Source organism: Sminthopsis crassicaudata, chromosome 4 (assembly GCF_048593235.1).
Source record: "Sminthopsis crassicaudata isolate SCR6 chromosome 4, ASM4859323v1, whole genome shotgun sequence".
Taxonomy (NCBI): Eukaryota; Metazoa; Chordata; class Mammalia; order Dasyuromorphia; family Dasyuridae; genus Sminthopsis; species Sminthopsis crassicaudata.
This window is the reverse complement of record NC_133620.1, coordinates 158,835,433-158,851,856: the sequence shown is the minus strand read 5'-3', so window position 1 is coordinate 158,851,856 and position 16,424 is coordinate 158,835,433. Positions and strand designations below refer to the sequence as shown.

Sequence of the window (16,424 nt, the reverse complement as noted above, 5' to 3'; positions counted from 1 at the left end):
TTTCAGGTGAGCAAACTGTTATGAGTGAAGGTCAACAATGCTTAGAGCAAGAATTTAAAGTGACTTGCACAGCGTCACACAGCTGGCAAGAAACTGAACTTTAAAACTATTTTTCCCAGCTTGGAGGTCAATTTTCTACCCAAAATGCCCATCAGATATGAGAATACATTTCAAAAATATAACATTTGGCAATTTTTTCATATGAAAGTAGGATTCATTCCCTCTAATAGGTTTGAAAATTTCCCCAAACCTCTCCCCCCTTGCCCCTTATCCTGAGGGTATTTCATACTCCCAGCTCTTCACAATCAGTTGTGGGGATCAGTGGTCACGTTAGGGAGGGATTGATCTAGGTAATTTCCAAGGTACCTTCCAGCTCTAACATTGTTTGCATCAGTGAGATATAAGGTAGATATGAGAGTCTGCACACATCGTGGAAATTTCTGGGAGATACTCTGTAAAAGCTTGGGTTGAATTACCAGTTGAGAGCTTTGGTGCAATGAGTAATTTCCACGTCGTACGATAGCCTGTTTTCTCCTTCACGGATGAAGAGGCAGGATGCTGGTCACAACAAGGGAATGGATGTGGGGTGGTTGAAAACTCTTAGATAATTGCAATTTGTACAGTAGCTGGGGATAAAAAGATACTTCCCTCCTCACCTTGCCTGGGAGCAGCCACAATACTAAATTTTGCAATAACACATAGCACTTCTAATCTCTCGGTGCAAACAACATCAAGGCTCTTCAGCCCTCCCCTCAGCTTCACTCTCCCCCCCCCCCCCTGCCTCCCCCCTACCTCCGTCTCGAGCTAGGATAACAGAATCATCCAGGCCAACAAGGTCCTCCCCCTTCCTCCCAGCATCCCACCCCAACTCCAGGTCAGGAAATCCTCCTCCACCTTTTCCCTAGCCTCCAGCCGGCTTCTGAATATGGGCTCCAGGGAATGAAACAGCTTAGCATAGACTAGGTTTTGGAGAGGCCTCTGGAGTTCCCTTCATTGCTCTTCCCTTCAGGCAAAGTCCCTTGCCCAGGTCTGACCATGATCCTGGCTGCACCAAACCGGTCCCTTACCTAGGATCGAGCTGCGTGCCAGCTCTGGGGGAGGGAGCAGGGAGCCGAAGCCGTCAGAAGAGGAGGGGGAGGAGGAAGAGGCGGAAGAAACTGACGTGGCTCTCTGAGATGGAGCCCAGCGTGATTCATCAGCTGGAGCTGTAGCCGTGGAGCCTGCTTCTGGCCCCAGGCGGGATGGGGGAAGCGTCCTGAGCGCTCAGTAGAGGCGCGGTGCGCGGACCTTTCCTGCCGGCAGAGGTGGAGAGGAAGACCAAGCTTTGTCGTACCCCGGCGCCTACGGTCAGTTCCTTTCCTTTGGTCGCGGAGTGCCCACGAAGGTCAAGATGGAAGAGATCCTGAGAAAGCTGCAGAAAGAAGCGTCCGGGAGCAAATACAAAGCCATCAAGGAGAGCAGCACCTTGGCCGTAGGTAAGCAGTGAGCGAGGGAACTAGCGAATGGAGGAGGACAAGGTTTGAGGTGGGCGCACCTGTCCGTCCGCACTTTGCTCCCTGGACTAGCAGCCCCTTTGGGCGCACCAAATATTGAGAACGGAAAACAGTCCCCTCTCTGCTTAGGGTTTCGCTGTGGTTTAGTTTGGCTTGCTCTTTAGTGAAATAGTGATGCTTGCCTTGCTGACTTTTTCTCCCTACTCGTTTACAATTGACCTGCCACTTCAGCTTCCCGAGCCTCAGTTTCCCCATTTAAAAAATGATGGATTTGGACTAGATGTCTTCAAACGTTTCTTCCAGCTCTAAATCTATGATCCGACACCCCTAGCTGTTTTCCCCTTTCCTGAAATGTTACACCGGATTGCTGATTCCCTTTCCATCAAAGAAAGGCACAGTGGTGCTAGCTTGGATAGGCTGCATCGATCCAGTGGCCTGCTCCTTAAGCTGCCGCTGGGAAGAGGGAACAAGCTGCTATGCTATCAAAATCGCCCTTTTTCAAGAGGCAAAGGCTAGTGTAACTGAGCAAAAACGGATTATTTAAGTGAAGGAAGAATTGCAGCTTGCTGTTCAAATATAGCTTATTGTACAAGGAGAAATAGTGGTCATAAACCTGGATAATGTTTCCGCTGCAATGGGAGTATGGTCTATGACAGGTTTTCCTTCCCCTGGATTTGTCCATTGTGGGTAGAATTGCACTGAGTTCCAGGTGCTAAGTTTATTTTCCCCACTGGGCTCAGGTTGTCAGCTAGAGGAAGAATGATGAAAAAACTTCCAATTGGATGAGATCCTGGGATTATAGATTGAGAGTTGGCAGAGATCGGGAAGGGCTTTTAGCCAAACCACCAATTTTGCATAATTTGTCTTTTACCTAGATGAAGCTCAAGGAAGTTGGCCACTCAGGTAGCAGAGCTGGGATTTGAACCCAGATCCTGTAACTAAAAATTCAGCATTCTTTCTTTCTTTCTTTTTTTAAAATTAATTTTATAATTATAACTTTTTTTTTTGACAGTACATATGCATGGGTAATTTTTTACATTATCCCCTGCACTCACTTCTGTTCCGAATTTTCCCCTCCTTCCCTCCACCCCCTCCCTTGGATGGCAGGCAGTCTCATGCATGTTAAATACAGCATTCTTTCTAGAGCAATTTGTGGGAGAAGAGGAATCTGCTCAGACTCTGAAAGGAAGGATAGTGATATTTGAAAAAGGGGTGGGGTGGGGGCTGGTCACAAAATGAAGGCATCCATCTACAATGAAAATTTGAAAAGTGGAATGAATGGATGGATATATATACATATATATATATATACATTTATATGTTTTTTATATATATATATATATATATATATATTATTAAGCACCTATTATATGCAACTGTAAAGACTTACACAAATGTACAGTCCATGCCTTCCAGGAGCTGACATTCTAACTACATACTGATTAATCTCATTAGCTATGTGTATAGGGGAGTGTTGGCCAGAGAAGGGAGATTTCAATTTCCACTTTAAAAAAAGATAAAAAAAATACCAAAGAATATCAGATTTGGGGAAGATTTACTTGCCAACTATTCCTCTAGGACTTTATATAAGTTACTAACTTTTTTTAGTCTCCCCATCTACAAAATTAAAGATTTAGACTAGATAACAGTTTCAAATCTCATAGTCTTAGAACTCTAAAAGCCTATGAAAATAATGATAAAAATAATAATAGTAAAAGTGGTGTAATTCCTGATGTCCTCATGGAGTTTGAAGATGTGTATAAGAAGCTAATTGTGTGGCAGTCTTTTATTCATTATTGAAATACAGTGGCTACAATGTGCAAATAAGGTGACTCAGAGACCCAGAGCACAGTGTTTACAATGCTATAATCATTCACTACACATAACAGAGTTCTGAAATAGTTCTAGGGCAAGGTTACCCAGATTTAGCAAAGTGATAAAAGGGGGCACAGTAAGAGACTATAAACTCATCCCTGTGCTTCTCTTTGTGGGTATCTTCCTATGTACTCTTTTCATATTACATTGTAACTTTCTGTAGCCATATATATAGATGAAAAGTGTGGAAGACAGATTTAGCATTTACCATTTACTGTCAGTTTTACTTATAATACTATTTATGATAAATGGGGCATCTGAAAGTTAACATCTTGATAAAGTGAAATTGCCATATTGATGAACTTTAACCCACTACATAGAGGTTCATGAATAGCCATTTCCTGAAACTGGGGAAAAGCTGAGGGCTGAAGAAATTACCACATTAAATTCAAGTTAATGAACATTTTATTGAGTACCAGCAGGAAGCCTTATACTAAGCTAGAACCATAGGGTGAGCAAAACTGCTATAAAAGACAAGAGAATTCCTGTGTAGGTTATTTCTGCAAACTGTCTCCTCCCCTTCTCAGTGATTGGGCTCTGGGCTTCAGATTAATAGCTGGATATTTGGATCACCCAGTTGAAAAAAAATAGTATTTTTGATACTAATTCATTTATTCAACAATTATTTAAGTGCTTACTATCTAACTAGAAGCTAAGGAAACTAGTATTAGGAAATGTATGATGTGGGCCTACCCTCCTAGTATTTATGTCTAATTGAGGAAAGATACGTACATGAATAATAATAATGCTAATTCACATTTCAAAAATGTATGACTATATTACAGAACTCTTTATAAGAACTCTATGAGCTAAGTGGACTAAGTATTATGATCCCAGAGACAGTTATACTCACAGAATGAAATGACCTGTTCAAAGTTATTTAGGTTGGTAAGGGGTAGAAATGGGCCTTGGAGCCAAGTCTTTTTATTGTAAATTCAAGGCTCTTTCCCCTTAACCATGAAATAGTCAAGTGATAATTGATAAAAGAAACTATATGATTAGTGCCAAAATGAGTGATCCCAGATAGCAAGTGCTATAGCAGTTCAGAGATAGGCATTGTTCTCTATGTAGGGAATGGGACTAGAGGGAAGCAGGGCTTGAAGGATAAATAAAATTTAAGTAGTTTGAAATGAAAGAGAAATAATATTCCAAATTCTGGGAATAGATATTAGTAAAGGCAAAAAAGTAAGAAGGATAATTGTATAAATATGTATGTATATATTGGATTTAACATATTTTTTTTGCCATGTTTAGCATATATTGGATTACTTGTCATCTAGGGGAGAGGGGGAAGGAAGGGGAGAAAATTGGAACACAAGGTTTTACAAGTGTTAATGTTGAAAAATTATCCATGCATATGTTTTGAAAATAAAAAGCTTTAATAAAAAAAAAGGCAAGAAGGAACATTGTATGTTTATGAGAAACCTCAGAATCTTAGGATTGGAAGGGACTACAAAGATCATTGAGTCAATATAGTCAAAAGAAAATCCCTTCTATAAGATCCCTCCAAACTGATCATCCAGAAGGGAGGACCAAACCTACTTCTTAAGGCAAGTCTTTTTAATTGTTTTCCTTACACCCACCCTCAATCTTCTTTCATAATTTCTATACATTTCTCTGGTCCTACCCATTGGAGCACTGAAGAGCTGACATAATTAATGTCCCTTCTATGTGAGAGCCCTTTAGTTACTTAAAGATAGCGAGTGTGTACTCATGAACCTTCTCTTTTATGTTTTCATATGGTAAGATCTTAAAGACTTGCCCAATCCTGGTTAACTTGCTGGTTAACAGCCACACTAAGACTACTTACCCTAACTCAGGACACTGCCTCTCTTAATGGAATGAATAAATGAATGAAAAATAATTTATTAAGTGCTTATTATGTGCAAAGCACTGTACTAGTGCTAGGAATGCAAACAGAAAAGCAAGATTGTCCTTGTTTTCAAGGAGCACATATCCTAAGAGAGTGAGATAGCACATATAAAAGATTTCAACTGCAGGTCATGGAAAATCCCAATGGTCCTTCATGTACAGCAGCGAGGCAGATGGTAACACATCTTTTTAAATGTCTCTTCCATTAATAAAACCATATCAGTTTCTGATACTGAAGCATTTGAAGATACCAAGGACTTTGTCAGTTATGGAGACTGAATATATTATTTACATTTTTAGCTTCATCAAACTGTTGGTTCATTGGGCCTATTGTCCACTGAATCCCCAATCCTTCCTCAGATAAACTGCCCAGAGCCTTGATTAGAAAAAGTGGAAAATGAAGTTTCATTAGTAAGGTAGTACTTCTTCATTCTCTTGGCAGTGACTTAGTTAATAAATATTTATTAAGCACTTATTATGTGCCAAGCACTGTGCTAAGAAGCCATTTCAGGCACACAGATATAATGTAATAAATAGCTTGAATGGACTGGTAGAAAAGAGAATGAAGGATTCTAATGTCATAGATTTAGAGCTCGAAAGAAATATACAGTCCATTTAGTCCAATCTTCCCTTTTTCCCTCTTTCTTTCTTTCTTTCTTTCTTTCTTCTTTCTTTCTTTCTTTCTTTCTTTCTTTCTTTCTTTCTTTCTTTCTTTCTTTCTTTCTTTCTTTCTTTCCTTCTTTCCTTCTCTCTTTCCTTCTTTCCTTCTCTCTTTCCTTCTTTCCTTCTTTCTTTCCTTCTTTCTTTCCTTCCTTCCTTCCTTCCTTCCTTCCTTCCTTCTTTCTTTCTTTCTTTCTTTCTTTCTTTCTTTCTTTCTTTCTTTCTTTCTTTCTTTCTTTCTTTCTTTCTTTCTTTCTTTCTTTCTTTCTTTCTTTCTTTCTCTCTTTCCTTCTTTCTTTCTTTCTTTCTCTCTTTCCTTCTTTCTTTCTTTCTTTCCTTCTTTCTTTCTTTCTTTCTTTCTTTCTTTCTCTCTTTCCTTCTTTCTTTCTTTCTTTCTCTCTTTCCTTCTTTCTTTCTTTCTCTTCCTTCTTTCTTTCTTTCTTTCTTTCTTTCTTTCTTTCTTTCTTTCTTTCTTTCTTTCTTTCTTTCTTTCTTTCTTTCTTTCTTTCTTTCTTTCTTTCTTTCTTTCTTTCTTTCTTTCTTTCTTTCTTTCTTTCTTTCTTTCTTTCTTTCTTTCTTTTTCTTCCTTCCTTCCTTCCTTCCTCCCTCCCTCCCTCCCTCCCTCCCTCCCTCCCTCCCTTCCTTCCTTCCTTCCTTCCTTCCTTCCTTCCTTTCTTTCTTTCTTTTTTCTTCCTTCCTTCCTTCCTTCCTTTTCTAGATTGGTGGACAAGTCATACATGTAAATTTTTTAAATGTAAGTTATTAAGTACATGAGAAAAGTCCAATAAAATTTAAATTTATATGATATCTGTATATGTGTATATATATGTATACACGTATACACACACACACACACACACACACACACATATATATACAGAGAGAGACAGACAGCACACACACACACACACACATACACACACACACACACACACACACAGAGACATACACAGAGAGAGACACAGAGACAGAGACAGAAACTTGTAACTACAGGATCAGAAATAGCACAATGGAAGAGAAAGTACATATATGGAATTTTGCAAAGGATGCCTATGAAAGGAGTTGTTTTGTTAGGAGAACATTCCAGGGGTAGAAGACAGTGGATGCAAATGAACAGAGGTGAGAAAACACAGGATGAGATGATGAAGAATGATGAGTAGTTCGATTTGAACTGCATAGTGTATAAACTCTTTAGAGAGGGTTACTGGCAAGGTAGGTTGGAGTAAGGTTTGGAGAGTTTTTGTGTATCTTCACGTCTAATTCAGGTCTTATTAACTCAGGAAATTCATGCTTTGAAGTTGGTACAGACCAAAAGGAAAAAAAAAAAAAAAAAAAAAAAAAGAACTAACGCTACAACCTCTAAAGTCCCCAAAGAGTAATGGAAGCTGTATTCAGAGTCTCAATAAAAATTGCCATCTGCTTCTTTATAACGCTCTCAGTCTGCTTCTTCTTAAGTATCAACATTCAACATAAAGAACTGTAATTCAATTTTACTGTTTTCTCTTACCTAGTACTTTTTACTTCTTTTCCTTTGGGAATGGACAACATTTCAGTTATTATGGCCTGAAGAGACTTGGGTGGGAGTGCTAGCCTGGGGACTCCATTGTTATTTATAGGAGTGTTATGGGGAAAATATTTCCTGATTCCAAATGAGAAACTTGCAATGAACTCTAAGAATATGATATATTTGTTAGATTGGAAATGCTCATCTTTAACTTTGAATTATAGTTTGTTATTTACCATGCAGTTTTACATTCATTATTACATATTCCTTGGACCAATATTAAAACTAATATAATTAATTAATATAATTAATGAAAAGGCAGTGTGGAAATGTACTGTGATGCTTAAGGTTGCCATCTTAGGATGTGAAAGTAGCTCATCATAGTATGGTAGAAGGCCTTTGGAATTTGGAGTCAGTAAGTCAGAGGAGGGGTTTCAATTCACATCCTCTAATTGTACAATGTTCTTTCCCCTGAACTCCATTACTTTTTCCTTTCCCCTTCTCTTGCCATCAAGAACACTATTATGGATTTCCTTAGAATTTTGTAGATTTACCTATGAATTATTTAATGTTCAAGAATCCTAAAAAACTGTAATTTAAAAAAAAAATTTCCTGCTGGAAAGATGTCTGAGGGGATGAGAATGTTAACTTTGATATCTTTCTCTAAGCAAAAAAATTCTTAGATTAGAATGATTTTAAATGTCTAAAAATTGTTTTAGTATCTTAGATTCTAAAATGCTTACATCTGATTATGTTTAAATGACTAAAAATTTTTTTTGGCAGCCTTGTGCCTACAATGCAGAATGCAGGATTTTTCTTTGATAATTCTTAATCTAAGGAAATGTTAAAGAAAAATGTTAAAACTATTTAAAAAACTATGAGAACAAATCTTGAAGTGTTTAGTTTTTACTTTATCCCTTTTTCCTTGTGCAGAAATGTTGAGTGGTCCAGATACCATTGTCAAGATTCCATCTTACCAACTGAGGTAAGGAAATTTAAGTTATTTAAATATGCCAATAGTCAAAGATTCCAATTTGTATTATTGTATTTTTCTCTGGTGTCATGAATCTCCCTCTAATGCTAAATAAAGAACACTCTGGGACTGATCTTACTGATTGCTCTGCTATTTGGACTATTTGTATTGAATGGAGTTTGAAATCTACCATGTTATTTCTTTTTGTAGAACATTGTACTAATACTCTGTGTTTTGTGATCTCATTGGTGCAGATATTCTGTTCACTGGAAAAAAACCATCCACAGTCCATCCATGCCATCTTATGGGGTGGGCTTTTTGTCCCTGACATTTTAGAAATCCTCTCTAGATCGTCTACTCACCATATTGAAGGCTTGACTCTGCTTTTTGTTAAAAAATCTTTTAGATATTAGTGGAGAATTCAAATTGTTGCCCTGTCATACCTCTCTTAGAATAGGTGATTATAAGCTCCTTGAGGGCAGAGACTAATTTTTGCCTTTTTTATATCTAGTGCTTAGCATAGTAGGCACTTAAGAAATGTTTATTAATTATCAATTGATTGATTAACTTGAAGACTGATCTCAATAATATATGAATCCAGATTCTATATAGAATATTTCACCAATTTTTTTCCATAATGTAACCCATTACACATGAAACATGCTGGGGAGAAATCTTGTGTTTCCATATTTTAAATGGAGAGAAAGAAAAGCCAAAAACTGCTGCATATTTTTGTACTGTGCTCTTTTATATACCAACTGCTTCATTTGGTTGATAGCAAGGGGAGAGTGGCTATGGCAACAGGGATGTGACATTTACACAGAGTGCTCTGTAATGTTCATTTTCAGGGATGGAGTAAATTCTGTTGGACCTCTAAAAGTGCTACATAGAATTGCACAATGTTTAAGGGCCCAGGGAAGAAATGTGGTTATTTTTGTTGGTCTCCCAAGTCAGGATAAATGTTTTGCATTTCATTTTCAAGGTTTTACAGGTTACTTTCAGACTCCTCAGTGATGTGCTCAGGATCACCTATGAGGTTTCTGTCACCTTTTGTGTTGGTTGAATAAGTACTAAAGGGATTTTTAATTTTATTTTCATGGGGAAAAACATGTTGGATTTGACATCAGAGGACATGAATTAAAATCCTTGATCTGTTACTCATTATCTGTATGACATTGGACATAGCTCCTGGGTTTCAGTGTCCTAATATGTAAAACGAGAAGAGTTCAGAAGGTGATCTCTGTGGTCCTTTACAACCCTTATGCTCTTATCCTATTCCCAAAAAATCCTAAAAAAAACATACTAGTGTTTTAGTTGGGGAAGTAGATAGAAAAAAAAGCAGTGGGGTTCGGTGGAAAGAGCGCTGAGTGAGGAATCAGAGGACCTGAGTTGAAATTCCTCTTCCAAAACATTCTGACTCTTTGACCCTGGGCAAGTCAAAGACTAAGTTGTGAAAAAGCAGATGTTCTCTGTTGATAGCAGAATTTTCTACAATTAGGAGTTAATTATGCAATGAAATTAGAGAAATGTTTAATCCCTAATCTTAGTCTTTAATCTCATTATTATTAGTAAATTATTTATGATTTAATTGTAGAGGAATCACAAATGTACTTGGTTAAACTAAAAACCAATATGGAGAATTTACAAAGAGAAATATTCTAGCTCAATCTAAGACAGGATGTTGTGAAGGTAACATAGAAATGAATTGCATTTCAACGGCTATGTATTTCTTATGATGTTTCTGTAGAAGTCAAATAACCACTTGTTGAGAGAAGATTACTCTATTGAGTAGGGAAATTGGACTGAGCATTCTCTAATGTATCCATTACCATTCAGATTTTATGACTTTTAGATTTCTCTAGCAATTTTCCATAATCCTCAAAATTGAATGTGATGTTCAAAATTTTTTCTTTTTTCTAGTAAAGTATTTATTTGTACAATGACATAATTAGCTTGGTTCTTTTTGGAAGAAGTGAACTGTTTACTATGCTGATGTGAATTAATTCTTTCTGATCACTATGATAACATATTCAATATATTTCTCATCCATTCTCCAACACTAATCACCTGGCACAAATACAGTTTTTTTAAATTAAAGCTTTTTATTTTAAAAATATATGCCGGTGTTATTTTCACAGGTACAATTTTAATCATCCCACTTTAAACAAATCTAGTTGAGATTTAACAAGAAATAAGGAAGTTAATAATTTTCCTACAAAATTTTCTAGTTTGCAATATACCTGCAAATGTCTTTAAAATTTTTTTAAATATGATATTCTGTCCTCCTCATATCATAAATAGCCAAATGAGACAATGGACAATGAACAGTTAGAGTTTATGACCAAGTTAAGACCTACTAAAAAGAAAGTTTATATGTGGCCAAACTGTCTCTCTCTCTCTTTCTCTCTCTCTCTGTGTGTGTGTGTATATATATATATATATACATATATATATATATATACATATATACTTCTTTAGTACTGCTGAAGCAAGTACCATAATTATTTATAAAAAAATGTACTTTAATATACTTATAGTAGTGAAAGTTTTTTATTGACTCTCCTTGTCATCCATCTGATCTCATCCATTGCCCATTTTTTATAGGAGTAGTAGTATGCATTTTTAAAAGGACAGCAAGATTTATATTTCCATAATCTTACTTTCCTCGTTTTCTGTTACGTATTTTTAAAAAATTTCTTTACCTACATCTTTATATTCTTTCTGTGGCTCTTTTAAGGGCAATCTGTATTCCTTTAGAGATTTAGAACAAGAAACGTCCTTAAAAATAATCTAGTCTGATTTTAGAAAAAAACCTAGAAAGTCTTATATGAACTGATGCAGGTGAACAGAACTCAGAGAACTCTATACATAGTAACAGCAAAGTTATTCAGTGAAGAATTATGGATATCTTAGCTATTCTCAGCAATACAATGATGTAAAACAATCCCAAAGAACTAATAATGAAACATAGTATCTGCTTCCAGAGAAAGAACTGATATTGATTGAATACAGACTGAAGCCTGCTATTTTTCACTTTCTGTCTTTCATTTTTTTCCTTTCATTCAAATCTTCTTATATAAAACAGTCAATATGGAACTGTTCTACATAATTGCACTTGTTCAACCTATATCTGATTGCTTACCATATCAGATAGGGGAAAGGGGAGGGAGGGAGGAATAGAATAAAATAAAATATGTTTTATAATAAATAAAATATTATAATAAATATAATGTTTTTAAAATTGAAAAAAATGATCTAGCCTAACTTTGTTTTGGGGGAGAAAGCTAAGGTCCAGAGGGAGGAAGTAACTTAACCAATGCTCCCAAGAAATAAGTGGCAAAATTGATATCTGAATCTAGGTACTCTGACCCCAAATTTAGACTTTTTCCACTGTTCCACACTGGGTTAAATGTTGTATTTATCACAGTTTATTTGGCAGTTTGCAAGTGAGCCTTTTGAAAGACCAGAGTTATTTTGATAAAGAAGCAACATATATAATATTGAAGGTTAACCATTTCATGACTGTAAGCAAAATTTATTTCTTTACACAGTTCCCAGATGGGATCTAGTGGATATTATGAAATTTTTCCAAGAAGAAGTAAAATGGTTAATAGAGAATACCTTAATATTATCTGTCCTCTCAAGGCCATGAATACTTGTATACCATCTTAAGGGTACAAATATTATCACAGGTCCCCTAAACCTAATTTGATGGAGGCAGTGCTGCATTTGGAGTCAGGAAAACCAGCATTTGGATTCCAGCTCAGACACTTGCTTACAGGATGATCTTAAGAAAGTTCTGTGATCTTTCAGGTTCTAGATAACTCACTAAGACTATGAGTTATCAAGTTGTTGACACACATTGGTAACAAGATTATGCCTGGAGTGCTTTTTGAGGTTAGTGTGAGAATCAATGAAATACTGTATGTAAAGGATTTTTGAAAATCTTAACATGTTATATACATTTTAAGTATTATTTAAAGTGTTACATACATTTTACTTAATATATTATTATTTAAAGAAGGGGGAAATCAGCAAAACTACTACATCAAAATAATAGCATCATACACAATGTTCCATGTGTATGTTGTGGGGTCTGGGTGGCAAGTAGTCTAGTTGACAGTTGCTTCAACCCTTACCCTTTTTTACTTGCTATTGATTCAATAGGCATCACAAACAGCATATCCAAAACAGAACTCATCTTTCCCTCAAACCCTGCTTCCAAAGTTGTCTATTTCTATATAGGGTATCTCCATCCTCTAGTCACCTAGACTTCCAAGCTTAACCTCATATTTGACTTCTTTCTTACTCTCATATTATATATCAAATATGTTGTCAAGTATTTTCATTTCTACCTTTAAGTTCTTTCTCATATATGTCTCTTTCTCTCTGCTCACACAACCACCATCCTAGTATAGGTCATTAATGCCTTTCATTTGGATTATTGCAATAGCCTTCTATTGATCCCCTGGCCTCAATACATCCTCTTCTCAGCTGCCAAAGGTGATATTCCTAAAATGCAAATCTGCCAATTGTCTTTCCCCCTCATTCAGTAAACTCCATTGGCTCCCTAATCCTTCTAGAGTCAGAAATGAAATCTTTCATTTGGATTTTTAAAGCCATTCACAATCTAGCCCCTCCCTTCCCTTTCAATTTATACTTTCCTCCTTTCCATATATACTGTCATCCCCCTTGAATGCTCTTCTTATTATTCAAATATGACATTGCATCTCCCAAGTTTATGATTTTTCAATGATGGTCCCTCGTACTTCCAATAATCAGCCTTTTCACTTCTGCCTTTTGAGTTTTCCCAGCTTATTTCAGTATTGAAATAAAATCTACCTTCTACAGGAAGTCTTTACTGATCTTTCCCCATGCTGATGCCAATGCTCTGAGATTGTCTTCCATTTATTATATATGTGCCTTGCTTGGATATTGTTATTTATTATTCATTAGAACATGAACACCTGGAAGAGTAGTGCTTTGCCTTTCTTTGTATCATGATCAGCACATGGTCTGAAGAATAAGCACTTAATAAATTCCTATTGATCAACTTACAATTCTTATCCCAAGTTCTAAAGCAATCAAGTGATTATAGTCTGATGTTAAAGGACAGGTCAATTCTCCTAGAGCCTCCACAGCTGTGGATCATAACATCTAAAGGAGTTGCAAGGTAGCCTTTGCTCACATAGGTGTTGCAGACTGGGAATGAGATAAATTGAAGGCAGAGGGAAGAGGAGAGAAGTCAGACAACGCAATCGCCTCTCAGTCAGAGAGGTCAGAAAACAGCAATTGCCTATCAGTTTCCTTGTTTCATCCTCTCACAAGAGAAGATCCATTCTGCAGGTCTGTGTTGGATCTCCAGCAGCCACTGTCAGGTGGCTCCCATGTATTTCCAACAGTTCCCATGTAGTCTAACATATGGCGCCTGAACATGGGGTATACAAGAAGAAGCAGAGCTGTTTATGAGAAGGATCCTTCCAGAGTTCCTTTGATGACCTACAGGGAAGGAAAGGAAGAAGAGCCCCAGTAAGACTTTTTTAGTCGGGGTAATTAAATAGGCCAATACATCAAAAGGCTGAGCCAGGAGACTGATGAGAGACTTAAATGTCTGTTCTCTGTTTGAAAGTTTGCCTCCATGATATTTGACAAGATCAACACCTGTTACAACCAACCAGAAATGATAGTGCTGCTTGTGTTCCTCAGTGTGCAAACCATGCTGTGGGGGGAAAATAACAGCAAAAAAAAGCAAAAAAACAAAAAAAATAGGAAATTGTTAAGGGACAAGGTCAATTCTCCGAGAGCCTTCACAGCTGTGGATCACAACATCTGAAGGAGTTGCAAGGCAGCCTTTGCTGACACAGGTGTTGCAGACTGAGAATGAAATAAATTAGATGCAGAGGAAAGAGGAGAGAAGTCAGACAACGCAATGGCCTCTCAGTCAGAGAGGTCAGAGAATAGCAACTGCCTATCAGTCTCCTTGTATCATCCTCTCACAAGAGGAAATCCATTCTGCAGGTCTGTATTGGATCTCCAGCAACCACTGTCAGGTGGCTCCCGTGTAATTCCAACAGCTCCCATGTATTCTAACAGTCTGATATTAATAGAAATGACCTAATTTCTCATTAATTACTCATTTATCTCTGAGCCCCTACCTCAATTTATAATTAAGCCAGAGAAACCATTTCCCATAAGCTTTTGCTATTTCTCTTCAACTCACACTCCTGGTCCCATAGGCTAAACAAAGTAGCAAATTATCAACAAAGATATAAATAATAATTCATCATTTATTATAGTGAGAATCATTTACAGGCACAGTCAACTCTGACTTCTTCAAAAGCAAAAGAAATATGGCATAAAATATAATCAACATTGATGCAATTCTCTTAAGATGGAAATTCAAGTCTCTTAAGAAATTCTCTCAATATCTCAGAATGTCTTTTTAGAATCTTTCTCCTTGATAGTTTAAGTCTTTTAGAAAAAAAATTTTCTTAGTTCTTTCTCTAAGTGTATTATAAAACCTCCATCCCATGGCAGCTAATTTTCCTTGGGTAACAGGTAAATTTCTACTCTCCCAAGATTCTATCTCCTATTAAATATGTAACAACAGTATGCATAGTTTGGGAAATGGAGTCATTGGATTTATATTTACATTATTACAAAATTTAAAATAAATCAATACTTCAATATATCTGAGATTTAATTGATAGAGGTATCTTCTTCAGTTGTACAAATTATAACCCTTCCATACCCTTGCATCCTATGGGACTCATGTACATTTCCTCTCATATTTCTTCCATAGACAGTTCACCCATCTGCCTTTAGGTCTCTTGATATTATTAGGTAAGTTACATTTGGGCTATCAATCAATTGTTCTTTTCCCTACCACTCGACAAAATTGCTTTTTTTTCCTCCTCATCTCTGCTGATGACTTCATTTATGCCAATTCTCTTGGGATTTGAGGTCATATGATAGTGGAGCAGAGAAAGGATAACAGCTGAAGGGCTACTATGGGTGTTCCTTGGTCCTGAAGAATCAGAAGCATTCCTTGAGTCAAGTTGGATTTTCTATAAAATGGCACTGAGAGATGAACCAAATCAGTTCCAATGGAGCAGTGATGAACTGAGCTAGCTACACCCAGCGAGGGAACTCTGGGAGATGACTATGAATGGAATTCCCAATCCTTCTAATTTCTGCATTATGGATTTCCTTCATAGGCTAATTGTACACTATTTCAAAGTCTGATTCTTTTTGGACAGCAAAACAACTGTTTGGTCATGTATACATATATTGTATTTAATTTATACTTTAACATATTGAGCATGTATTGGTCAACCTGCCATCTTGGGGGGGGGGGGAAGGAGGGGAAAATTAGAACAAAAGGTTTGGCAATTGTCAATGTTGTAAAATTACCCATGCATATATCTAGTAAATAAAAACTATTAAAAATATAAAATGACACTGAAATCATGGGAATGGAAAGATAGTGGCAAGATCACAGACAGTTACTGAATTTTTCTTCACCATTAACTTCTACTGGTACTTCTAATTAGAAGATTTAGGAAATGAAAATTCATTCCAACACAGGTGCCAGTATCTTTGAACAGCACAGAAGCAGCTCCCATGCTATTCCTTTAGTTCTGGGAAGGTTACACATTCTGATATTTCACAAGTAGTTCCATGCATTGTACCCCTCTACTTGGTGCTTTGGTGTTAAGAGAAAGTATTCACATAATCAATTTAAATTATCCCAATTTGACAAATTTATGTTGTTTATTTTATCATATAAAATGCTCTCTTACCATATGACAGAAAGACTAAACAATTTGACATGGTGTTATTTAGAATACCAAAAATCAAACTAAGGAATTTAGAAGAATTTAAGAAACATATATATGTACAGTTTGTCCTAGTCCCACTTGATGTGACTTAGTTTGTTTTTGTTGTTTTTTTTTTAACTGAAATTTCTTTTAGTAAAACCTAATTTATTTATCTAGCTTGAAACTTTTCAAGGTATTTTATTTTATGCTATAGAATATTCAACCAC

General features: G+C 36.5%; 1 protein-coding gene across 6 annotated transcripts in view; it reads left to right on the top strand.

Annotated features, from left to right (window-relative positions):
• The first annotated feature begins 831 nt into the window (after nucleotides 1-831).
• The window catches only part of ARFGEF3 (ARFGEF family member 3), a 213,024-nt gene continuing 197,431 nt past the window's right edge, over nucleotides 832-16,424 (top strand). For 3 of the 6 annotated variants that reach the window (XM_074309720.1, XM_074309724.1, XM_074309719.1), the window contains exons 1-2: nucleotides 832-1,475; nucleotides 8,338-8,389. In XM_074309720.1, the coding sequence (XP_074165821.1) occupies nucleotides 1,391-1,475; nucleotides 8,338-8,389 (137 nt within the window). In that variant the 5' untranslated portion in view covers nucleotides 832-1,390. Of the gene's footprint in view, nucleotides 1,476-8,337; nucleotides 8,390-16,424 lie in introns of those variants that run through there. The other 3 variants (XM_074309723.1, XM_074309721.1, XM_074309722.1) reach the window with 2 other exon arrangements.